The sequence below is a fragment of the Adelges cooleyi genome, unplaced genomic scaffold, assembly GCF_023614345.1.
Source record: "Adelges cooleyi isolate 19-005CV unplaced genomic scaffold, UGA_ACOO_1.1 ACOO_flye_CR_arks_rails_tigmint_CR_PRNA_250, whole genome shotgun sequence".
Taxonomy (NCBI): Eukaryota; Metazoa; Arthropoda; class Insecta; order Hemiptera; family Adelgidae; genus Adelges; species Adelges cooleyi.
Window position 1 is genome coordinate 94,105 of NW_026095916.1, and position 26,243 is coordinate 120,347.

At 27.6% G+C, this 26,243-nt stretch overlaps 1 protein-coding gene and 2 long non-coding RNA genes across 5 annotated transcripts; 2 read left to right on the top strand and 1 right to left on the bottom strand.

Annotated features, from left to right (window-relative positions):
• The first annotated feature begins 6,835 nt into the window (after nt 1-6,835).
• Nucleotides 6,836-11,781, top strand: LOC126837557 (uncharacterized). Of its 3 annotated transcripts, none has more exons than XM_050571495.1 (7): nt 6,837-6,994; nt 7,722-7,806; nt 9,524-9,637; nt 9,751-9,864; nt 11,081-11,169; nt 11,435-11,598; nt 11,697-11,781. In XM_050571495.1, exons 1-6 carry the CDS (start codon nt 6,973-6,975, stop codon nt 11,506-11,508), a joined length of 498 nt encoding a protein of 165 aa, XP_050427452.1. In that variant the 5' UTR covers nt 6,837-6,972; the 3' UTR covers nt 11,509-11,598; nt 11,697-11,781. The 3 variants fall into 3 exon arrangements, with proteins under 3 accessions (XP_050427453.1, XP_050427452.1, XP_050427451.1); XM_050571494.1 differs by having other exon boundaries at nt 6,838-6,994; nt 11,675-11,781; XM_050571496.1 differs by lacking the exon at nt 11,697-11,781 and having other exon boundaries at nt 6,836-6,994; nt 11,081-11,367; nt 11,435-11,538.
• Nucleotides 11,782-13,735: 1,954 nt separating this feature from the next.
• On the top strand, nt 13,736-15,395 carry LOC126837547 (uncharacterized). Its single transcript, XR_007685545.1, has 3 exons — nt 13,736-14,296; nt 14,363-14,551; nt 14,618-15,395. It is a non-coding gene; the product is annotated as an uncharacterized LOC126837547 (long non-coding RNA).
• A 7,997-nt stretch (nt 15,396-23,392) lies between these two features.
• On the bottom strand, nt 23,393-25,071 carry LOC126837546 (uncharacterized). Its single transcript, XR_007685544.1, has 3 exons — nt 24,487-25,071; nt 24,232-24,420; nt 23,393-24,165 (listed from the first exon to the last, which is right to left on the bottom strand). It is a non-coding gene; the product is annotated as an uncharacterized LOC126837546 (long non-coding RNA).
• Nucleotides 25,072-26,243: the final 1,172 nt, after the last annotated feature.

Sequence of the window (26,243 nt, forward strand, 5' to 3'; positions counted from 1 at the left end):
TCCATGTCATCTTATGGAGAATAGTCAAATGATGAATTTAAAATTTGATTTCTATCGTTAGTGTCCAATATATTTGTATTTTGTATACGAATAATATTATAATATGCAAGTTGTAACACAGTACGTATTTTAACAAAAGTTATTCTATTTCATTATCTAGCTACGTTATTTTCAAAAAAATATGCAAATGGATCAATGATAAGATTATCATGGCATACATACATTTCAAAATATTATAGAAAAAAAACTGATAATGCTAGACGCTTGCTAAAAAGACCGAATGAAAGTGGCAACACTGTACAAATCTCATCAATCGAAAATAATTGTGAATGAGATCTCTAAAAAAAATCTCACGACCAATTTTTTGAAAAAAATTGAGATTTAGAATTACATCTCATGGCTGTTACAAGTAACAAAGTAAAAAAACCCGAGGCGGTCAACGTGTTCAGTACATCTTTTATCTTAAAGTAAGTACCCAAAAAGCCTACGCCAATGACAAGAGTTGATGGATTTCAAACATTAATATGTTAGCTGTGTTCAATCTACTGCCAAGTCCCAAATAAATATTGTTCGGACTAAAATGCGAAATGCAATGATTAACGATTGATCGAAACTGTGAATATTCTTTGCCGTTCAGTTGGTTATCATTGGTTATTTCATGCAAAATGCTTTTCTCGGGACTCCAAAATTCCTAGAAATAAAAATTAACATAGATTTTTTAGTTTCGTGACGCTTTTCGGCAAATTGGTCGTCGCAAAATCATATTCAATGCTAAAAAAAAAAAAAAGACAATATCGAGTCGATTGGACGGGGTCGGAGGTTGAATTTGTGTTAACCTGGTCGCATTAAAAAGCTTTGTGAAAGAAAAAAGTAGTATAAGCATAGTGGGGACGGAGAGGTCACAGGTCTACAGATTTTATTATAACTGAAAGTGATATCACTTTTAAATAAACGCTTCCATGCGAATATGTGGATAGTATGTTCAAACCAGTTATAGCGGTTTAGAAGATATCGTGAGACCAGCAATAATGTACTTAAAATTTAATATTTAGTCTTGTGCAGGGTGGATACGATAAGGGTTGATCGTCTGTCTATAAAAATGTATTGCCATAGTTACCCATATATCGTAATTAACAATATAATTAAAATATTTTCATTACCCGTTGACTGTTGATTCACACACACATAGCAACCTAGAAACTGACTACGGCCAAAGTGTAAATTTACCCTATTTTTGGGGTTTTTCTTTAATAAAAAAAAAAATTTGACTACAGATTTTTGAGAAAATTGTAATGTTATAGTTCCATTTTAGATCTACCTTTGGTCTAATTTTCAGATCTAAATCTCTAAAACTTTGCTTGAAAAAGTGAAATAAATAAAAAAATTCTATCCCTTCTAAGGGAAAGAGTTTATGCTATTTTTTTGGTTTGTTAATGTTTATCGATAGTACTATGTTTGAAGAACAATTCATATAAATTTGGAACATTTTCGACTATTTTTAAAAAAGTTATAGAGTATTGTAATTTTAAGTTGAAAAATTTGTAAATTTTTTAGGTGTTTTTCTCGATATTGATGAGGAAGGGGTGACTTTTTTTAATTTTTGGCCCGTCCAATAGAGTACCTTCCAGGTATGATTTCTGATCTATAGAGTTGCTACATGAAGAAATCGGTTCAGCGGTTAACGAGATATCGTGGGTCCAGATACAAAAAAAAAAAAAAATTCAAAAAAACATCATTGTAAAAACAATACCTTCTCAGCTCCGCATCGAAGCTAAAATAAATCATCATTAACCATTTCTCCAGAGCAGTAGAAACGTTTCCTTTTGATCATTTTTAAGTTGTATTATTAAAATTTAAGGTAAAAAAATTAAACTGAAGATAACTTAACAAATTAACTGACAAGCTATATCAGAGCTTTTGAGAGTAATAATTATATGAAACCGAACATGGGAATGTGAGCTCCCCCTCCCCCCACCCGCAGGAGTAAAGAGGATTTTACAAAAACAGTATTTATATTTATATATATGTACACATGTAAATAAACTATGGCTAATGAGGGGAAGTCATGTGATCAACAATTGGTTCTGAGTTCAAACCACTCAATGGTTCTGTATTAAAAAATATATATATATAATAATAATAATAATAATACAAACAACACTGCTACACTAAAAGCACCACGACTTTTTTTGTTTTCAAATAGCAACAATTGGAATCAATATTAAAAAAAACCAACTGTATACAATTTTTAGATAGTACTATGTTTGAAGAACAACTCATATAAATTTGGAACTTTTTCGATTTTTTTTAAAAAAGTTATAGAGCATCGTAATTTTAATTTGAAAAATTTGTACATATTTTAGATGTTTTTCTCGATTTTGATGGGGAAGGGGTGACTTTTTTTAATTTTTGGCCCGAATAAAGTACCTTCCAGGTATGATTTCTGATCTATAGAGTTGCTACACGAAGAAATCGGTTCAGCGGTTTACGAGATATCGTGGGTCCAGATACAAAAAAAAAAAAAAACACATCATTGTAAAAACAATACCTTCTCAGCTGCGCACCGAAGCTAAAACAGAAAGGTCTGAAGAGTTTTGAAGTGAGTGGTGTGAGACTATGCCCTCTTTTCTGCTGTTCAACGAAGGGGTTGTATAAGCTACCCCCCTTGTCCACTGTTCGGGTCGATTCGCCCCATTCGAGTGCAAGCCAGGAGTGAAAATCTTTGTTGGCCTTTGACAAACCGTTTGTCTAAAGCAGCCAATTCGTAGTGGGCTGTGCACGGGACACCCGCCGGTCACGGCGCATACAGAATCCATCATCGCATTATACTGTGCAGGTAAATCAATACCCGTATTGATCCCGTTAACCCGTTTATTAAACGCAAAGCCAGTACACATAGGCGTGCGCAGACTTCAATTTCCGGTCGAGCTTTGAACAATATTAGCGCCCCAATACTTGGACAGTGCCCCTACATTTATTTTAATAGTAAACATACATTCTAACTGTAAATTAAAAACTGGTTAATGTACATACAACATATTTTTATTTCTAGACGCATGTTATTGAAGTTAAATACAAAATTTTAAAATCATACAACATAAATATAAATATGTTAAAAAATAAAAAAATAAAACATTGCCCAAAATGAAAGAAAATGTTAATTATTAAACCAATTAAAAAATAAAAATGAAATATACGTATATCAATACATTATACATATAAAAATATTTACTGATGTATTATTATTATTATAAATGAAGAATTATACATAAATTCTTCTATTTTCCATAGCTTTGAATTCGTCAATCACCATGTCAATGTCGACACTAGATGTTAGTTCTGGTTCAGTAAACATTAATAATAAATCATTTAGCCGGTCTTTGAGCATGGTACTCCTCAATTTATTTTTTACTATTGTTAATTTTGAAAATACTCTTTCGCAGGAACAACTTGTAACTGGTATTACAGTAAATAATTTTAGTACGGAGTAAAATCCATTAAATGAGTTTGTGTAATTGTTTGATTTTATCCAATCGAGCCATGAATGGATGGATTCATTATTATTAGTATTAATATCTGGTTTATTATTAGTGGTAGCCGGTAAATATTTTTAGTTTTATTACACTATCACAAATCACAACAAATTAAATGCTTATGATCTTCACGAACATATTATTTTACAATATGGATTTTAGTAAAATGTACACGCAAATTTAACTATACAAAAAAAAAAATTGGCCCCCTACAAAATTTCCGGTCGAGCCCCGTGCGCACGCCTATGCCAGTACAGTGGGGACGGAATGGTCGCAGGTCTACAGAAATTATTATCACATATCCGCAATAGCACAGTAAGGAAGTATAATACAGAATACTTAGGGGGAACGGAAAGCGCTATTTGTTAAGGGGCAAAGGATAGGCAATATTTTACAAAAAATGTATCTCGTATCCATTTTTCATATGCCTACTAATTTCAAGGTGAACATATTATATTAAAATTTTCTAATTATAATACTTTTAAAGTTATTTTTCTCCGCGTTATGACGAAAGTTTGATAAAAAAATGACTGTCGTAGAAGTCATTTTCTGGCGTATCTATTGGACGGATTTCAAGTTTTTTATGCTTTTTTTGTGAACCTTACTATTTTTTCTGTGGGGGCTAAAAGTGAGTAAATAAGGGAAGTCCAGTGTAAACAGATAAAAAATATATCATTAAAAAGTATTGTACGTAATGACGATAATGTGCTTGAAAATTAATTTTTAATATTAAAGTGGATACGCTTATAAAGGGTATGTACCCATGTACCTACCGTAATAACAATATAATGAAAATAGTTTAGGAATTTCTAATAAGCGTTTTAATTTATTTATTTTTGTCAATAAAGTGCTGAACAGTATAAATGTTGTCTAATATTAATATATTCACATGCATTTTGAGAGTATAACTGATATGGACAATTTTTCATAATTACAGCAATACATTATACAGTCTTTTTGTCAGTATGCAGACGTTAATGTCGTTAATGGAATTATTTAAAAGTTGTAAAATTGAGCCTTTGTTCTAATCAAAACGTTTTAAACTGATAGTTAATATTTATTTAATAAAAAAACACGTCTTGTTCTGTTTATGAAATATAACATTTGTATAATATTCTATAAACATGCTTTTTTTTCCTTTATTTTACATATACGATCTATACAATTTTAGTACAATAAGTTTATATGATGACACAGGTAAATTATAGACATTGAAAGCATGAAAAGAGAAGCCGTCCACTGACGACACTCTTATTAACTTCGTTTTTAATTAATTGTTAGTGAGAAGGTCTCTGCACCACTTTCTTTTAAAAGTCTTTTTGGTGGGTTGTTGGGCATTGAGGGTAATGTGAGATTATTTATTAGGGGATTTGGGTGATTTTTAAGAGAATTATGGTAACGTCTGTAGTGGTCTTTGGCAACTTGTGATAAACATGCTTAAACAAAAAACATAAATAAAAGTGCCGTACAGAAAACAATATTAACTTTGAGAATATTACAACATTCAAAAGTGGTTATTACAATATTTTACATAGCAATTATGACTTTTTTTTTAGTCACAGTTGTACTTCGGTTTGAAAAATAACACTTATTAGGTGTTATTTTTTCAAATAAAATAAAATCATGTTTTTTCATTACAGTGTGTTCCGTTATGTGCACAGAGCCAATAATTCTACCACGATATGAAATAACAAAAAAAAAAAAAAAGGACATTTTTATAAGAGAAAGCGCAGTGTCTCGATTATGCAGTTGCCAGTTATTTATTTGCACATTATTGATTCTACTCTGGCGGCAGCCCCAGACGACCCAGCGCGTACCGCACGGTGAACAGTTATTATATATTAGTATTGCATTGTAACCCGTCAGGAGGTACCTGGTGGATTATTGATTAATGTGCATTGTCAGCCAGGCGAGAAGTCCCGCCCACCGGTCCCGGGGATCGATTAAACTGTGCAAAAGGATAGTCAAATTAATGTTATAGACACTAGCAGAAAAAAATTCCCGAACCGACAAACACTGGTTGTCAGTTTCCAGATAAACTTTAAACATAAATCATAATACAACCTACTATCATTGATTAAGTGTATTTAATCAATGCTACTATGTAGTATTAATAAGTATTAACAAATTGTAGATCATATATATATGTATGTATCATAACGTGTCCATATTATACATTTAATATATTGTGTTGTACATTTTTCTGAATTTCAACATTTTGTTTGTACAATAAATTATATTAAAACAAGTACATGGTTTTGTTTTATTTACACAATAATTTTGTCCATTTGAAAACTTGTAACATTGAGCAAAAAATTATAATTACAATTTTAAGTCTTTTTGTAGATACATATCCATATAATAATAAATTAAGTTGTCAAAAATTGTAAAGAACTTCGAATTGAGTTAGGGATTTCAAAAGAGCTAATGTCATCATTGATGGTAAATTTTTACAGCTCCTGTTCATGTATTATGCACTAAACTAAAACGGTAAAAAACAAAGAGCGCATTGTTACAAATAATATTAACTTTATAAATTTAGTTTACTAAGGTACTTTTTTAACAAAAGTACACTTAGTCATTTTTAAGGAGTTTTGTATAGGCAATATTTAAGAAAAAAGTGGTTTAAATAAATTTTGACCATGTCAATTAATTTGCTGGTTAATTTGTATAAGCTTTATGGTATTATTTTTAATTTAAATTATTTTGTCTATGAGTTAAAGTCATTTTAGTTAATATAATAGTACATTTTTTGTAAATCGCACAGGCTGAACCAGTGATCCGATTAGTAATCTGAAAACAGATTTGAATTCGTTATGAAGTTTACTTGGTATCCTACAAGGTACTTTTTTGATATCTTTTCTTACTATGAACAAGAAATGTTTGAACATTTTATAAAATTTCAATTATTAAAATCAAATTTGTAAAGGGTTAAAATTCAAAATTGAAAAAAGTGCCTCGTAGAATCTCAAGTGGACTTCATGACTGATTTAAATCTGTTTTCAAACTACTTATCGGATAACAGGTTCGGCCTGTGCGATGGACAAAAAATGATTTGTTTTGACTGAAAAAACGTCCGGTATCGAATCCCCTTAACTTGGATTAAAAAAAATAAAAATCAATATATTGTTAAAAAGTACATCATAGATAGCGTTAGTTGCTCTTTTGAAAATACCGCAATGGCAGCACAATATACGCCGACGCCATGACAACGCAGAAATGTTATCATATTATCATTTTCACGTTTTTCTCTTATCTTTCATTACTCAATGCTTACTAATTTGTGTACTTAAAAAAGTAAAAACCGAAGAAAAATATCATTTTTCAACCAACGGTTTTGTTATAAACTGTATTTCGATCCATTACTGTGTATTTTTATACACTTTGAATACTATTTAAATATAATATAGTAATTATAAATACTCCGACTATAGGAATTATGATGTCAACTTCTGGACCAGGTAAAGTATAATATTTTTGGATTACATTTGTAGTAGGAGCGATGGAAAATAGTATTATTATTATTATTATAATACAATTATGAAACTAAGCAATGTATCTAGGCCAAATGGCAAACAGTTAAAATGTTTATACGACGAAAATTATATTTAATTCTATTATTTAAAGCCATACAAATTGTGACGTCATAAGGACTCTCTTGGGCTTGGCCCGGGGAAGAACTCTCTGCTTAGCATTAACTAGGGGGAGAACGTTTTGTATTTACCTGTGTTTTATGCTATTATACTTATTGTCAAAGTATAATCGTAAACCTTTTACAATCACCTTTTAGTTTTAAGTTAATTCTAAATAGCGTATACTAAGACAACCTTTTTTAGTGATCAAAATTGCAAATAGGCCTTATTCCCTAAGTTCTATATTTACAGAAATCCGGCCTTATCTGGCACTAGGTATAATTAGAAATAGGCCTTAATAACGATTAAAAACCGTATTAGGTGTTCTGGTAAATTATTATTTAGTGTGAGTTAGTTCGTCTAGCTGAAGTATAGTATTGAAAGGTTTAGGTGTTCTGGGCATTGGCTTTAATTAACTTTAAAGAATCCTGGTATAACTATTTTTAAAAGGTATTACGTAGTGTCAATTTGAGCGTATCGAGTTAATACCATATACGACACATTATTTTAAGTAACATAGGTAATCATCATAATAAATATTCTATTCTATGTCTAGATATGAGCCAAAAATCGAAAAAAAGCGTGATCACACATTCTAGTGAATACACAATGGACCAAAACTCACAATTGGGTTTTTCAAGGTAAACAAAAAAGTAAACTTCAAAGCAATTATCAGGGCCGTAGCAAGGGAGGCCACGCCCTGGCGCAAAATTAAGAAATTAGATAAATATATAAAATCTTTATTTATTAACAAAAATCCAACAAAGTAATGTATTATTGTATTATAATGAACAAGTTATTAATATTTTCAAAAAAGTAATTTTATTGTTGGGATAAAATAACAGCGTATCGTCTCGTTAAATGATGTTTTCGGTCGAATCCACCGTCAGTCTATACAGCTTTCATTGCATGAAAAAAAAAAATTAAGCCAATATGAATGTTCGGATTTTAATGTTTAAACTTTTAATGCATGAATCCGGGAAATAATAACTTTTGTAAAAAATTGTTGTCTGATATTGTTGAGCCCTTTTTCATTTTATATAACGATTCGCTGTTATTACAACTTAGATTTAACCACTGGATTTAAATTTCTCGCCAATTCAATTATTGCCCTGTACCCATCGGTTATATTAAAATCATCTGGGAACCCAGCCTGTCTCCTTGCGGGTAAATGAGGTAATGCCATGATCTGTTGGTTGTATATTATTATTAGTGTATTTTATTATTATTAATTTTTTTAGATAAAACAAAATTACCATTCTCAGAACTATTGCCATATTCATATTGTTCCGAACCTGGTTAACGAGATTATTGGTTTGTATAAACCGTATTATGCTCTGTAAAATAGAATTTTTTTTAATTTTGATAATATTTTATTTTAATTTGTTTAGTGGGCTAACCTGATTATAGTGAAACCAGCAACCCATTAACTGAGCCTCTGATATTACCCTTCTGACTGCATTTCGTAACGCAGTTTCATAATCGGTTATGACTTGGAGGTTACCCCAGTTTGCCACTTGGAATTGCAGCTCCTCTTTTAAATATTGTAAAAGTCGTATACAAACATTTTCTGAAGAAAAAAAAAAGGTGCCCGGTAAAGTACATTTGTTCCTGACTTTGTCGTTAATACATCAATTTTTTATGATTTATGTTAAATATCTTATTGGCCAAAGCTAAATGTGTTTGTTCAAAGAACTCGCCTAGCAACGTTATTACGTCATGCCGATAATGTCATTCTGGGCGGCGATCTCAATTTGGATTTACAACCAATCGTTTAGGTTGGGTTATTTGCAACCCAATCTTTATTAGGGTTATAAAGGGTTATTAGGGTCATATTTATATAGTTCATTTTGCTCGTTTGTGTTGTTTGTAAGATATATCCACGTGCCAATGTATCCGCATACAGCATTGATAATTTTTGTAAAATGTTTGCCAAATTATTAGTTTTTGAGGAGGCTAATGGCAGAACGGGTAATTCGTTCAGTGTGTTATCAGTCACTGTCGCTAGCTTGACATTTGGTCTTGCAATTCTATTTGCTAGGCGGGATGTTCTCTTGTGAAACGCGGTGACGAACAGTACCAAAAGCGTAGTTGTTAAGAACCATCTCAAAAAAGTGAAATGATTTTAACAAAGTATACCTACATTTTTTTACGTATAATGATGCCTTTTAGTTCTTTTATTACATTATTGTATCATTGTAACGACAAATAGGAGTTATTAAATTTATTATTATATTTTTTCAAAATCTGATGACTATTAGGACTACAATATTTTGTTACACCCTAAAATAGAACATAATTTATTACCAAGGATTTACCTCCCAGTTTTTATAATTAAATTATGTTTCAATGTTTTAGTATCGATGAAGTGAAAAATGCGGCGCCAATTGAAATGGATGAAACATACGATTGTGATGAGCCCATGATGTTTATAGTAGACGGAAATGTTCTTTTGAGCTCAGAAGTTACCATGTAAAGTATTTACAGTTTTAACATTTTGTTGATTCAATTAAGACATTATTATTTGTAGTTTCTTCATAATATAGTAATTCAGATCAATTTTTTAATGTGTCTTGTTTTTTTAGTGATGATGAAATGAAAAATGAGGCACCAATTGAAATAGAAGGAACAGTTGAATATTTCTATGAGAACACAATACATATACAGAAAGAAAATGATATGCTGAACACACTTACCAAGTGAAATATTTACAATCAATACATTTTTTAAATTCAATTGAGACTGGCTTGACTTTTCTAAAATGTACAGTGTAGCTTCTTGAACAAGAAGGTCTTAAAATTCTGTTTCAAAACCCAAATATTTTGTATTATCCAGAAATTATGTGTCCTAGCGTTGTCAGTATTTCATCATTACAAGACACTATTAGGCCCCCGTCGTGGTAACTTGTTCAGTTAAATTTTTTTTGTTAAAAAAAAAATTAAAAATTAAATAATCAAAACATGTGTTGTGGCAAACGGCATGTTACATAGCAGTATGTTTTACATGTTAAGCGATACCATCATTCAAGTTCAAATAACCACTTCTTATTAGACTTACTTTTTCTTTAAATTAATAGCTGATGTCATCTGAGCTAGACATTACATTTGCAAGTTACTATAATTTTAATTTAATATTTTTGAATTTAATACCGAAATAGATGTAGTAAATGATTGTTGCAAGGGTTGTGGTAATTAAAAAAAAAATAGGCTTTTTGATGAGATAACGGCAAAGTATGATTCCTACTCAAAACGGCGTTTTGTATAAACTTAAACATGACAATTTTGCTTGTTGTTAGGAAAAAATCAAGTTGTTTTTGGAGATGTATGATATTTATAGCTGAGCAGACCAGTTGTATTTTGTGGAGTGTATATTCCTAATGTAAAATGACAGGGTGGGCTTAGAAAATAATAATAATTTAATAGAAAGATGTCAACTTCATCAATATAGTGTATATGAATCAGCAACCGCCATTTATATAAATCTTATGAACACATTGTCTTACCCTTTGTTAGATTAAAAATAAAACTATGCTTACATTATTTAAGTTTAGAACATAAAAACGTAATTCGTCCTGCATTAACTAGGAAATGTAATTATATCTCCTCTAAGTAATTAAATATCTAAATGGTTAATTTTTTCATCCAAAACTTTTTTTTTTATTATGAAAAGTAGATTTAACTCTTATTATCACATATTATTATGTTAAAACTGAAATGAATATAATTTTGATCAAACTACTACCACTTGTACTATGTTTTGTCTAATATAAATACCTTGCCTTTCTAGGTTGTGTATATTAATCATACTTACTAAATTTAAAAGAAAATATAATATTATTATGTAAAAAATTGAAAACAATATTAAAATGTATCTTAGTAATTATTAATTTAATTTGTACTGTTATGTTTGTTCTAGTGTAAATGAAATTACCAATGAAGCGATTATAATTGATGTAATTAATCATCTAACAAAAACCTATGAACATTCGGACAAATATCAATGCGGTTAGTGTGAAAAAATGTTTTTTGCCGTAAGGCAAATAGTCTGTCATTTAATTTATGTCCACAATACTCGTGTATATGTATGCAAGACTTCACTCACAAATAACGAACGAGTGCCTATTGCAGTAGAACTGTACAAATGTGACGTATGCGTCAAGTACTTTACTACTCGTACAAAATCTTACCTTGTAGTACACAAACGTATCCATACTGGAGAAATGCTTTATGATGTGTATTTTGCACTGATATAATTTTTTTTTGGTTCTAGACGTGCAATGTGGATTAATAATTGTGTCCCCGAATTGGCTGGCAAAAACGTCATCGTTGAAGATGTTCAGATAATATGTCAGAATCATTTTGAAGACAAAATGTTCCTGAATGTTAATCATAAAAACAGGTTAACGGATAATGCTGTTCCTACCCTCTTTAACGGTAAGATATATCTAAAACTAATATCAATATGTTCTAGATAATTTAAAAATATATACTGTATATTTTATGTTGTAAGGACTAACAATTATTGGCTTTAGATGACATACTGGCTAAACGAGTAAGTCACAACGAGACGGCGTCATTTGAATTTGTCTGCACCTTTTTGTCAGTTTAGATTACTAGGTAAGCGTTCATACCAACAATGATAGGCTGATAGTGTTATCAGATAGAGTTGTTGTTACCACATTTTCTAGAGTAAAATAATAACACTATCGAGTTTGATCATATTTTCATCTAAATGTAATTGTATTAGTATTCTGGGTAAAAAAAAAAAATTGTTAAATTTCCAATTTTCAGAGTATCTTAATTAATTTTTAAATAATATATAAAATTTGAAAAAAACATTTGATCAACAGAACTAATATTGAACACTAAATTGATGTAATTGAATAATATTGTTTTGAATTGTTATTACAAGTAGAAAAAACGACACCATTGGACAGGTCATGCAAGTAACAAACAGCTTGGTGGAAGAGAAATGCGATTTGTGATTAGAGTCGTTTACGTCTAAAGAGGGATTGAAACATCATATTACAACATCACACAACGGTATTCCTGCAATCGATGTAGGTTCAATGAAACAAAAAGAAGAAAATAGAATTGTATTATTTAAGTAGGTTACGTCTTTTCCGCAGTCTATCAATTTATATACTTTTAAATAATCAGTGATAGTTTTATGATTGCTTTCAATTATGAAGAAGAGAAGCAACTGACAAAAAAATCCTGCATAGTGAGGATAGAGAATATTAGGACAGGGGGAAGTTGGTTTATTCGCACAATATAGTAACCTAGAAATTGACTCCCCTTTTTTTTTAGTATATCCTTAAAACATATAATGCAAATTATGGTTTTTTTCAAGTTTCACTCACAATATTAATTAAAAGTAAAATACATTTTAGCCAATAATATGATAAACAAAAATAAATGGTTTGCTGTATAAAATTATGTAAATAATAATTTTTGTAAAACGTTATTATTTATTGTTAGACTTCGTAATATTTTGTTATGGTGTCAATCATATGACTAATGAAGTGACCAAAGAAAATACCGAAAACATCAGCCAACGCTACAATTGTGATGTGTGCTGTAAAGATTTTTCTTATAAATTGACCCTTGCAAACCACAGACGCATGCACACTGGTGAAAAGCCTTATAGCTGTGATATTTGCTTAAAGTCGTTGCACAAAACACAAACACTCGCACACTGGTGGAAAGATGGCTCACAAATGTTATGTGTGTTTAAAATCATTTTCTCGAAAATCCCAATTCGCACAACACGGATGCGTGCCCACTGGGCGATAGGCCCTACAAATGTGATTGACCGTTATTCATTTGATCAGTTTGTAAATAAATTGCATTAAGTAGAGTAATTGTAACTCGATAGGCCATGTAAGTGCAACTGCTAGTGTTTAATCGATGCTCTTTAATTTTAATTAAATTTTACTACAATCATTAGATGTGTAAGCGATTTAACGTAAACAAAAACAAAAAAAATGTTTTTTGTAATTAAGTTGATGTAACCATCTTAACAATGCAGACTTTTTTTTATTGAATGTATGACATTGTTATTGTTTTTGTTATAAATATATTGTTACTATTAGCTATTTTAATTGTTTTTGGTTTATTTATTATTTGATCTATTATTGTTTATATTATGTTGTGAGCCATAATACCTCCTACGTATTAAGAATTTTGTCAATCGTCGTGACAGTTTTTAATGAAAATTGAAAGCTATAATTAGTATATATTTATAAATACAGGGTGATCCAACTAACGTAAGACACTCATTTTCTCTGAAAGTATGAATATTTTGCAAATTTTTTTTTTCCTAAAATTTTAGGTACATATTTAGCTACATTTTTCAATATTTAGAAAAATTTTATCTTCAACCCTTATACGTTAAATAAGTACGAACCTCGTTTTTTCAAATGGGAACATATGTTTTAAATTCCATAAATATAAAGACAAAAAATCTAAAAAAATGTTAGCGTTTGAATTTTTAATTTTCATCCATTTGTTCGCTGTTTATGACTTTGTAAAGATTTGAATTTTTGTCTATACTTCTTAATAATTTCATTCGATTCGACAAAGACAAGTAGTTTTATTACGACGGTCATCACATCAAATATAATAATAATTTGATGTTAACGCATTCCGTATCATAATCAGATATAATAAATAACCATACATTATTAGACGAAAGGTAGACTGTTACGGATAACGGACTTTACACTTTAACCTAATCTAGCTGGAGCTAGTCATTAGCTGGTTATCTCGGATAACAATCTAGTATCTAACCTATGTATCAGTTACCACGGAATAATCGAGTGACCAGTACCCATAATATATTTTATTATTTGTACAAAATCGCATTATATTTATTATTTGTACATAACCTCATCGCTAACAAATTTCGACTTCGAAGTTCACACGTTTACATTAGTGAAATGAGGAATTGCAAACTTAATTAAAAAATGTTAGTAAATTTACATTTTACTTTATAGTAAATATGATAGCATGCTTATTGTAGTTATGTCATAACTCGTTATTTTATAATTTTTTAAATATATTAATTGATAATATTTGCTCTCGACTTTATTTTGACGTTACATTCTTGGACACACCATTAATTTAATAGGTAAGTGTATTAAAGTTTAATAGATAATTTAATACAATACGAATTCAATTAGCTTTTTTATTTTAGGTTGAATGCTTTTTTCCGAAAATCTTTTATCATTTAAAAATCAATGTTATCATGTCAGAAATATCTATGGCGTTGAGAATAGGCTATACCAATTACTATGGAAATGTCTTTTCAATTGGACCCAAGACTGAAGACCTTACAATTTTAAATCAAGGTGTAAATTATACATATAAAGCATTAATTTAATAGGTAAGTTTATTAGAGTTTAATGGGTAATTTAATTCAATACGATTTCAATTAGCTTTTTTAATTTAGGTTGAATGCTTTTTTACTGAAAATATTTCATCTTTTAAAAACCAATGTTATCATGTAAAATTGGTTTTGAGTATGACATATCAATTGCTATGGAAATGTCTTTCCAATCGGACCTAAGACCTTACAATTATATATCAAGGTGTAAATTATAAGTATAAAACATTTATTTCTAATGTGACATTTTTTCATGTGAATGTATAATATCAACACTAAGCAATTTGAATGAAAAGTGTGTTGTGTTAACTTAAAATAATTATTAATGCATGTATTTGTGTATGTGGGTTGATAATACTCATATACCCGTTTCATTTATTTTTAAAAATATCAGTAATTAATGTATGAATTTCATACTACTACATACAAGGAATCGCTTCTTGATTATACCAATATTTATAATAATATGTAAGTATATTATTTTTATTTGATTAAACTTATCTAAGGTAGTTCAAATGTCTGCTTTCAGTTTAGTTATTTCTTACAATGATATAACCCATATATTGTGTGTCTGACATACATTACGGATATTTTATCATAAAGTTTTAGCTATAACTGACACAGGTATTTGGCTATCAAAGTTAAATTTTATATCAAATTTATTAATATACAATAATTCTCTCTTTTAAAAAGTAGTAATTCTATTAATTTGTATTTAATGAATTCAGTAAATCAAGTAAATTATTTTTTTGAACTTGCCTAAGATAATTCTTATAGTTAATTTTATTTATTGAATTTTGATTTTGTTAGATTTGTTTAATTACCAACGATTGTTAAAAGAAAAAAATTTAAATCAGTATAATAGAAGTTGAACAATTTCAAATGTATAGATATTGTTTTTGTTTAATATTTTTGATTGAATATTTTCAAAATAGTAACATTTGTAATTTTTAAATTTATTGTTGTATTAATAATTAGTTTATGAATATTTTATTAGTTAAATACTTATGTTATCAGACAAAAGATTATTATTGTTCTTTAAATGTTATACTATTTTATATATTTGTCGTTGAAATTTATCAACACAATTGTTTGACTATGTGTTATCAATGTTCAAATTTTGTAAAATACACAGTAAAAATTAATAAAAATTGTTTTTAACTCTTTAAAGTAGGAAAATTGTCGCATACGCATTACAGCAAATATTCTTTTAACCATTATTTGCATCATTAAAGGTAAACAAATTTTATTTTTAACAACTATGCATTATAAGTTAGTATAATTGATTTTATAATTATTTGTGTTCATACATAAATATAGTATACATGTATGTATGTGTATAAAATCGGACAAACTTGTCGCGTACAAATTCCATAAAATTTAAATCCTTAATAATGTGTTTTATTTCAGAATAATTGTTAAATTTAGATACTACAATTTAGCTAAGTCTATTTTTGATTTAATATTGCCACTTTTACATAATATTAGTAAAACGTACCCGTTATAATAGTTTAATAATGTCAATACTTTAATTTGTATAGTAAACAAGGAAATATCAAATAATGGTTTTCTTTTTAAACAACTAAAATCTATTAAGCTTTTAATTTTCTAGATATTAAATAGTGAAGAAAATAATAAAAATAAGAAAATACTGACTATACATAAAATCAAAATAGCAGATTCAACTGTAAAAGAATTAACTTTTCAATTTGAAATTTTTGAAACAGACATATTTTATTATAAAGGCTTTAGAATCACTATTATTATAACATTATACACCTTATAAGTTATAATAATAATTAGTAAGTACTAATAAAAAGATAAGAACATATAAACTATTTAATTTAATAGTTATTAATAAAATAAAAAAGACAAGTTCTGATAATTTAATGTTTGCGTGACACAAACCCTAACTTTATTTCTGAAGTTTGAGTATCACTGTGTGATTTTGTGTAATTGAGTCACAAACTATTGATCCATATTTTTATTAACGGGATCTTAATAAGAAATAACTTGACTTAAAAAAAAATGAAATATCAATGATGTTGAAAAATTTACCGTTACAGAAAAATCAAATCTTTTTTACCAACAGGATGAGGAAAACAGAAAAAAAGTAAAAGTACTTTGAATCACAGTTTGGAACTACCGGCTTAAATTAAGTTGATAATTAATACAATTTCAAACTTAACTGTGATTTTGTTGTAGGTTCCTAATACACTGTTTACAAAAACATCTAGTCTTTAGACAACTTAATCATTTAAACACAGTCCACTTTATTGCATTATTTTTTATTAATAAAGTTGTTTATATAATAAAAAAAAGTTAGTTATAAATGTAAAATAAGCAACATTTTAAATATTTACTGTAGAATTAAAATAGTAAGCAAATTAAATCCAAAATTCCTTATTTAGTGTAAATTGTTTAAAACAATTATTTGAGCACAGAACATATTTTGAATAAATTGAACATAACTAAACAAATAATAGTAACGCTTCGCGACGCGTGTCCATTCAATGTATGCACTTATGAGATTGTAAGCCAAATTTTAAAGCTATTGTTTACTACCTATAAAAACTAAAAATTATAATTTTCAAATAGCATAATAATGATCTGTTGTACTGTGCTGTTACTTGCTGAATGTAGAACATAGATAGTAGAAAAATATGATAACTAATGATAATAATATTTTGTATTATCATCATAGCAGCAGTTATCAACCTACTTGTACCACGGTTTTTGATTGTTGTGGTTAAATAGCCATTCGTTAGCTGCTGTCAATATAGGTCTGTCAACCTACCTGTCATGACGGTGTGTTAGAAAAGTCGGTAATCTATAAATATGAAACGCTGGTCAAACAAAATATCACAAAACATTTTATTGTGTTTGGTTATCTGTGTACTCATCTATCGGACAATGCGATCATAAATACGTATTTTATTGGCTCCCGGTCTTTGGAAAACCAAAGAAATATAACAATATTTAAGAGAAAATGTAATATCTTTACAAAGTCATAGCTAACGACTAGATGGATAAAAATTAATAATTCAAACGATAACATATTTTTAAATTTTTTGCCTACAAATTTATGGAATTAAAAACATATGTTGCCATTTGAAAACGTGAACTTAGACCCTTTTTATCGTATAAGGGATGAAAATAAAAATTTTCGAAGCATTGAAAAATGTAGTAAAACTTATACCTAAAAGAATAGGAAAAAATGTTTTTTCAAAATATTCATATTTTCCGAGAAAATGAGTGTCTTACGTTAGTTGGATCACCCTGTATATCAGTAATTACAAAAAAAAAAAAGGCAGCGTTTTATATTTATATTATTCAAAAAGACAATGTCGCCCAGTTATTTATAATATCATTTAACAGGCGACTTAAGCATACTGAACGGACAAACTTTACCAACAGATGAGGACAACAATCAATTAGGCTAGAATGAGATTTAAAAATTCAGTCATTTGTTGAACATTGCATCTTATAGTATTATCTTCTAAATTTTCAACTCAAATTGCCCCTTAAATACAGATTTTTGAAGTATAAAATATATATTAATTTAAATTGAATAAACTATTTAAAAAAAACAAAAGGTTATTTCAATCATCATAGTAACCGTTCTATTAAAAGACGGTAATAAATAATAATCCAAGTAATTATGTATTTTTGGTCGTCAAGGCTAGTTTTCTCTGCCGTTGTCTAGCTACCCTCGACGTTTGAATACGTTTACTTTTCACTTGCCCGCCACCGTTTCAATTACGCACAATTTTCTACAATTTTCTACACACACCAGTAATTTTTTCCCCAAGTATGTTTTACGCGATGCCTGAAGAGCATTCCTCGCCGTTTCGGTCGATTCCTGGCCGTTCCCAGTGGGACGTACTGAGGATGGAACAGGAGTCCGTAATGAAATGGCTCTTTAATACACCGCCAGCTTTGGCTGGCCTAATTTCCGGGACTTCAAACCACGAGCCAATGGACTGGCGTCATGTTGATAAACCCACGAGCTGGGAACTATCGACAACAGACGCGGAGCCCATGGACTGGGAATCGACGGACGCGGAGCCCATGGACTGGGAATCGACGGACGCAGAGCCCATGGACTGTACCCCTGACGAACTTATACGGGTCCGTTGTTAATTGTCATGTTTAGCTTTTGTTGTACACGCTCTATGTTTCACTGTTACTATTTTTTCAGATCAAGTTTTCCATAAATCAGCTCATGGACTGTACCCCTGACGAACTTATACGGGTTCGTTGTTAATTGTTATGTTTAGCTTTTGTTGTACGCTTTGTTTTACTATTATCCTACTTTTTCAGTTCAATTTTACCTTAAAACTATTGTTTTTTTCGTTTATTGCTTTGTTTACTAAATATTAAATTTTAGTAATAATTTTTTGATTTTTGTATACATTTAATTCGCAAAGTTTATTATTTACCATGTTTTCGTTTTTTGATTGATTTTTCTTACATATAAAACATATATGTTATATATATGTTTTTTTTTTTACATAATATTTAACATTTGTTTTTGAATTATATTTTGTTCTCTATTCTGTACAATATTAATTGTTTAAATTGTATTTTTTATTTGTTATAATTTATTTTTACACTTGTATAAGAAATTAGAATATTAGTTTTATAATAAAATGTATATTTCTGTCTTTGCTCAACTGGTTTGACGATTTTACTACCTATTTTAATTGTAGCTGTATATTTTTTTTCACATGTTATAGATTTGAATTTTGTTTCATATAATATATGCGCATTCGTTAACATGGTTACAGTTTTTGTTGGATAATGTTTTAGACACTGAAAAACGTTATGAAACAACCACACTCCTTTGCTTGACAACTGATAGATAATAATAATAGAATGTTTATTAAAGTGAACTGCTCAGCAGGTTGACAGTGTGACATGGTGTAAGAATCGGATGAGTTGCAGTTTTAAAACATGATTATAGAAATCTAAATGATAAAATAAATTATAAATTTAATCTTAAGAATTTTAAAATTAGTATGGGAAATTAAAATGGTTAACTGACAATTTGGTTAAATCAACTATACCTATTTACATAACTTATGTAACATAAGTAATATTAATTTTTGACGAGTTCCTCTAAAACATAATAGTTTTGTCAAACACGAATTTATAGCTATATTTTTACTTAATTTTTTGTTGTAAAAATGTTTCCAGTAATAATATTACTGTCTTCAATACACAAAAATGAGTAAACAAATGTGTGATTTTCAGTCAATAATAATTAAAATGTGTAATTAACAAAAAGGCAAAACATTTCTAAATAGTAATAGTTAATTACGGTTAAGTGAAATACATTATTTTTGGTTTTAATACATTTTATACACAATTTGATAAACGATTGTATGGGAATCGAAAGGAATTGTGTATATTCATATGATACATTAAATAAATTTCCTTTTAAAATATGTTATTCACAAGTAATGTATAAATTATTTTGGAAAATTTAGTATAATAAAGATTTGCGTTAAACTCTTTCAGCTAAATCAATTATTTAACATCTAATTTCTAATGGCGCATTAAATATGTGCTTTTGTTTTTATAAATCTGAACGTATTACATCAAATTTGTTATATTCCTTTATCGGAAAAAAGTTACTTTATTTTAATAATTACCACAGTGAACTACAATAGTAATTATATAAGTTTTTTTTTAATTAGAAACATTTTAAATAAGGAATAGCCTACCTAGGTGTTCAATGGTTTTGAGTCACGGAAACTACATACAATACAACAAAAATAAGGTATGCAACACACAGCATCTTCGCCTTTATTTGCACACTTCTTTAAACATTTCGCACATATTTGGCCCATCTTTTTTGCTTTTTCTTCTACACTTCTGTCTTCTACAAACATTCAGAGTTATCAGAACACTAGGTTATTTTAAAGTAGATACTTTTAAAATTGCACACAATTTACTAGCCATTAAGACATTCTAGAAATAAAATATCAAGCTCGTGTCCAACAACAATATTAAGAAGAAGAAAAATTACACTTAACAGGTATACAATTTTTTAGTGTATATATTCAAAACATATATACTGACCGTTTGACTCCTTATGAAGCATATCCGCTAAATCCAAAAATGTTTATAAATCAAATTAAATGTTTGCTAACGATAAATTGACCATTATGGTATGTAGAAAAAATAATAATAAAATGTGTGTTATTTTCAAAAATAACTTGAATGCAGTTTTAAATTAATTAAAAAAAAAATCGTTTACAATAATGTAACAACATAATGATGAAAAACGTGCATTGATTGGGGTGAAAAGTATAAGATTTATATTTACACTTAAAAATATTAACGTTAAGTATCCATTGAGGAATTTAAAAATTCAATGAATAATGTACACTGAAGCTGAGATTAAAGACACTAAAGAAAAAAATGTTTTTTTCTAATTCAGAAATAACACCAGACATTTACTTCATTATTGTTATTATTGTTTAAACTATTTTATACAAAAAATTACATATTGTACTGACGTGTAATACTCTTATAATTTTTTTCCTCCGACTTTTGTTTACCTAATGCAAAAAAAAAATAGATACAAAGCAAATTACTGTTTGCAATTTTAAGGTGCCATTATGTGGTCTTTATAAAATAAATCATTTTGTAGGTATCAATTTTTAAAAGATTTTTTTTTTTAGTTTTTAATTTTTTTAAGGTATAAATATCAGTTTTAAACAAAATGTTGGTTGTATACAAAATCATCATTAGAAAAAGAGGAATAAACCGGTATTTATTTTTTTTTTTTACAAAATAACTACTATCCAACTAATTTAAGCCTTAGAATGTAAAAATTGTGAAAACATTGATATATATATACACCCTTAATACTACTTAATAGTACTCTAAAATATTTTTTTTAGGAGTATAAAATATTTTTAATTTATTCCTCATTTAGTTGCGAACAATTTCGATATACTTACATAACACATTATTCTAACAATAGATTAGAAAAAAAAAACAAGTTTTGAATACAAATATATTTTTTTTTATTATTATTACCCTCGGCAGCAAAGGCCATTATATAATTTATATAATAATATTGATATAATAAAAATATAATATATAATAGCTGACCAAAGCAATCATAATGCCTAAAGAGTGTATTATGAAATCTTGTTTTTTTTTTTTTTAAATCATTTTTTTTCTGATCTGTTGTTAGAATAATGTGTTATGTTCTATATAAAGTTTTTTTTTAATTTTATAAAATAATATTATTTTTTGTTAATTACTTGTAAAAACTATGAACTAAAAAAATATATATTTGTTAAGTAACAGTATTCGAATCTTGTTTTTTTTTTATTTAATTTTTTTTCTGATCTTATGTTAGAATAATGTGTGATGTATATATTTTTTGATGGACTGTGTTTAAATGATTAAGTTGTCTAAAGACTAGATGTTTTTGTAAACAGTGTATTAGGAACCTACAACAAAATCACAGTTAAGTTTGAAATTGTATTAATTATCAACTTAATTTAAGCCGGTAGTTCCAAACTGTGATTCAAAGTACTTTTACTTTTTTTCTGTTTTCCTCATCCTGTTGGTAAAAAAGATTTGATTTTTCTGTAACGGTAAATTTTTCAACATCATTGATATTTCATTTTTTTTTAAGTCAAGTTATTTCTTATTAAGATCCCGTTAATAAAAATATGGATCAATAGTTTGTGACTCAATTACACAAAATCACACAGTGATACTCAAACTTCAGAAATAAAGTTAGGGTTTGTGTCACGCAAACATTAAATTATCAGAACTTGTCTTTTTTATTTTATTAATAACTATTAAATTAAATAGTTTATATGTTCTTATCTTTTTATTAGTACTTACTAATTATTATTATAACTTATAAGGTGTATAATGTTATAATAATAGTGATTCTAAAGCCTTTATAATAAAATATGTCTGTTTCAAAAATTTCAAATTGAAAAGTTAATTCTTTTACAGTTGAATCTGCTATTTTGATTTTATGTATAGTCAGTATTTTCTTATTTTTATTATTTTCTTCACTATTTAATATCTAGAAAATTAAAAGCTTAATAGATTTTAGTTGTTTAAAAAGAAAACCATTATTTGATATTTCCTTGTTTACTATACAAATTAAAGTATTGACATTATTAAACTATTATAACGGGTACGTTTTACTAATATTATGTAAAAGTGGCAATATTAAATCAAAAATAGACTTAGCTAAATTGTAGTATCTAAATTTAACAATTATTCTGAAATAAAACACATTATTAAGGATTTAAATTTTATGGAATTTGTACGCGACAAGTTTGTCCGATTTTATACACATACATACATGTATACTATATTTATGTATGAACACAAATAATTATAAAATCAATTATACTAACTTATAATGCATAGTTGTTAAAAATAAAATTTGTTTACCTTTAATGATGCAAATAATGGTTAAAAGAATATTTGCTGTAATGCGTATGCGACAATTTTCCTACTTTAAAGAGTTAAAAACAATTTTTATTAATTTTTACTGTGTATTTTACAAAATTTGAACATTGATAACACATAGTCAAACAATTGTGTTGATAAATTTCAACGACAAATATATAGAATAGTATAACATTTAAAGAACAATAATAATCTTTTGTCTGATAACATAAGTATTTAACTAATAAAATATTCATAAACTAATTATTAATACAACAATAAATTTAAAAATTACAAATGTTACTATTTTGAAAATATTCAATCAAAAATATTAAACAAAAACAATATCTATACATTTGAAATTGTTCAACTTCTATAATACTGATTTAAATTTTTTTCTTTTAACAATCGTTGGTAATTAAACAAATCTAACAAAATCAAAATTCAATAAATAAAATTAACTATAAGAATTATCTTAGGCAAGTTCAAAAAAATAATTTACTTGATTTACTGAATTCATTAAATACAAATTAATAGAATTACTACTTTTTAAAAGAGAGAATTATTGTATATTAATAAATTTGATATAAAATTTAACTTTGATAGCCAAATACCTGTGTCAGTTATAGCTAAAACTTTATGATAAAATATCCGTAATGTATGTCAGACACACAATATATGGGTTATATCATTGTAAGAAATAACTAAACTGAAAGCAGACATTTGAACTACCTTAGATAAGTTTAATCAAATAAAAATAATATACTTACATATTATTATAAATATTGGTATAATCAAGAAGCGATTCCTTGTATGTAGTAGTATGAAATTCATACATTAATTACTGATATTTTTAAAAATAAATGAAACGGGTATATGAGTATTATCAACCCACATACACAAATACATGCATTAATAATTATTTTAAGTTAACACAACACACTTTTCATTCAAATTGCTTAGTGTTGATATTATACATTCACATGAAAAAATGTCACATTAGAAATAAATGTTTTATACTTATAATTTACACCTTGATATATAATTGTAAGGTCTTAGGTCCGATTGGAAAGACATTTCCATAGCAATTGATATGTCATACTCAAAACCAATTTTACATGATAACATTGGTTTTTAAAAGATGAAATATTTTCAGTAAAAAAGCATTCAACCTAAATTAAAAAAGCTAATTGAAATCGTATTGAATTAAATTACCCATTAAACTCTAATAAACTTACCTATTAAATTAATGCTTTATATGTATAATTTACACCTTGATTTAAAATTGTAAGGTCTTCAGTCTTGGGTCCAATTGAAAAGACATTTCCATAGTAATTGGTATAGCCTATTCTCAACGCCATAGATATTTCTGACATGATAACATTGATTTTTAAATGATAAAAGATTTTCGGAAAAAAGCATTCAACCTAAAATAAAAAAGCTAATTGAATTCGTATTGTATTAAATTATCTATTAAACTTTAATACACTTACCTATTAAATTAATGGTGTGTCCAAGAATGTAACGTCAAAATAAAGTCGAGAGCAAATATTATCAATTGATATATTTATGCAAATATTTCAAAAACTATAAAATAACGAGTTATGACTTAACTACAATGAGCATGCTATCGTATTTACTATAAAGTAAAATGTAAATTTACTAACATTTTTTAATTAAGTTTGTAATTTCTCATTTCACTAATGGAAAATGTGTGAACTGTGAAGTTAAAATTTGTTAGCGACAGAGGTTATGTACAAATAATAAAATATATTATGGGTACTGGTCACTCGATTATTCCGTGGTAACTGATGCATAGTTTAGATACTAGATTGTTATCCGAGATAACCAGCTAATGACTAGCTCCAGCTAGATTAGGTTAAAGTGTAAAGTCCGTTATCCGTAACAGTCTACCTTTCGTCTAATAATGTGTGGTTATTTATTATATCTGATTATGATACGGAATGCGTTAACATCAAATTATTATTATATTTGATGTGATGACCGTCGTAATAAAACTACTTGTCTTTGTCGAATCGAATGAAATTATTAAGAAATATAGACAAAAATTCAAATCTTTACAAAGTCATAAACAGCGAACAAATGGATGAAAATTAAAAATTCAAACGCTAACATTTTATTAGATTTTTTGTCTTTATATTTATGGAATTTAAAACATATGTTCCCATTTGAAAAAACGAGGTTCGTACTTATTTAACGTATAAGGGTTGAAGATAAAATTTTTCTAAATATTGAAAAATGTAGCTAAATATGTACCTAAAATTTTAGGAAAAAAAAAATTCGCAAAATATTTATACTTTCAGAGAAAATGAGTGTCTTACGTTAGTTGGATCACCCTGTATATGTATATTGTTATTTCAATATAGGTTGAAATTTTAGAATTAATAATCTTGGCTACAGCCTACGAATGATAAAAAACAAGTTGTTGTTTTTAAATACTATGTAACCTTAATATTTTTTTTGTCTTATGTACAAAAACAATACTTAATCACGTATTTTTTCTACTTATTTTTTAGACTTTTAGATCTTTAAGAAGTCTATTCAAAATAATTATAAACTCTTAAACATTTCTGATATATATATATATATATATATATATATATATATATATTTATAGATTAATTATAGCCTAATATGTAATTTTTTTTAATTTCAGTAATTCAAAATTTGGGTCTTCCCTTAAACCAAATATTGGTTATCTGTCTTGATATCTACGTACCCACCATGCTTTGATCCATTACGCATTGACCCCACTGTACTGACCTACTTGGTGTACTTTGCACACCTTTATAGCTTTAAGTCCCTAAAAGAGGATTTCATTTCCTAACTAAGTCTATTTAAAATGATTATAACATATTCAACATTGCTGATAACCCATTTTATATATTTAATCTTTAAGTTTAACACCTTATTTATAATGTACGAAATTAATACATTTGAAATTCAAGTAGTATATTATATGATAGGATTATTAAAGTTTTTATTTTACTAATAACCATCGATAATGACAATAACATTTTTAATTTTCGTAATAACTCCTTAGATTTGAACACAAAGTTGTAGTAGGTACAATTATTTATCTACACCAGACGGTGTAAAAAAGGTCATATAATGACGTGTACACTATGACTCATTTTTTCATGTTTCAAATAGACATTTGGTTCCTTGGCTATTTCTGAGAACATTCATTTAATTAATAATTATTCAAATTAAGTAACAGTAAGTAAAT

Coding starts and splice junctions, on each gene's coding strand:
- LOC126837557 (XM_050571495.1), top strand. CDS start 6,973: ATGATGTCAACTTCTGGACCAG. Junction 9,638..9,750: donor TTGAGCTCAGAAGTTACCAT/GTAAAGTATTTA, acceptor TTGTTTTTTTAG/TGATGATGAAATGAAAAATG. Junction 9,865..11,080: donor ATGCTGAACACACTTACCAA/GTGAAATATTTA, acceptor TGTTTGTTCTAG/TGTAAATGAAATTACCAATG.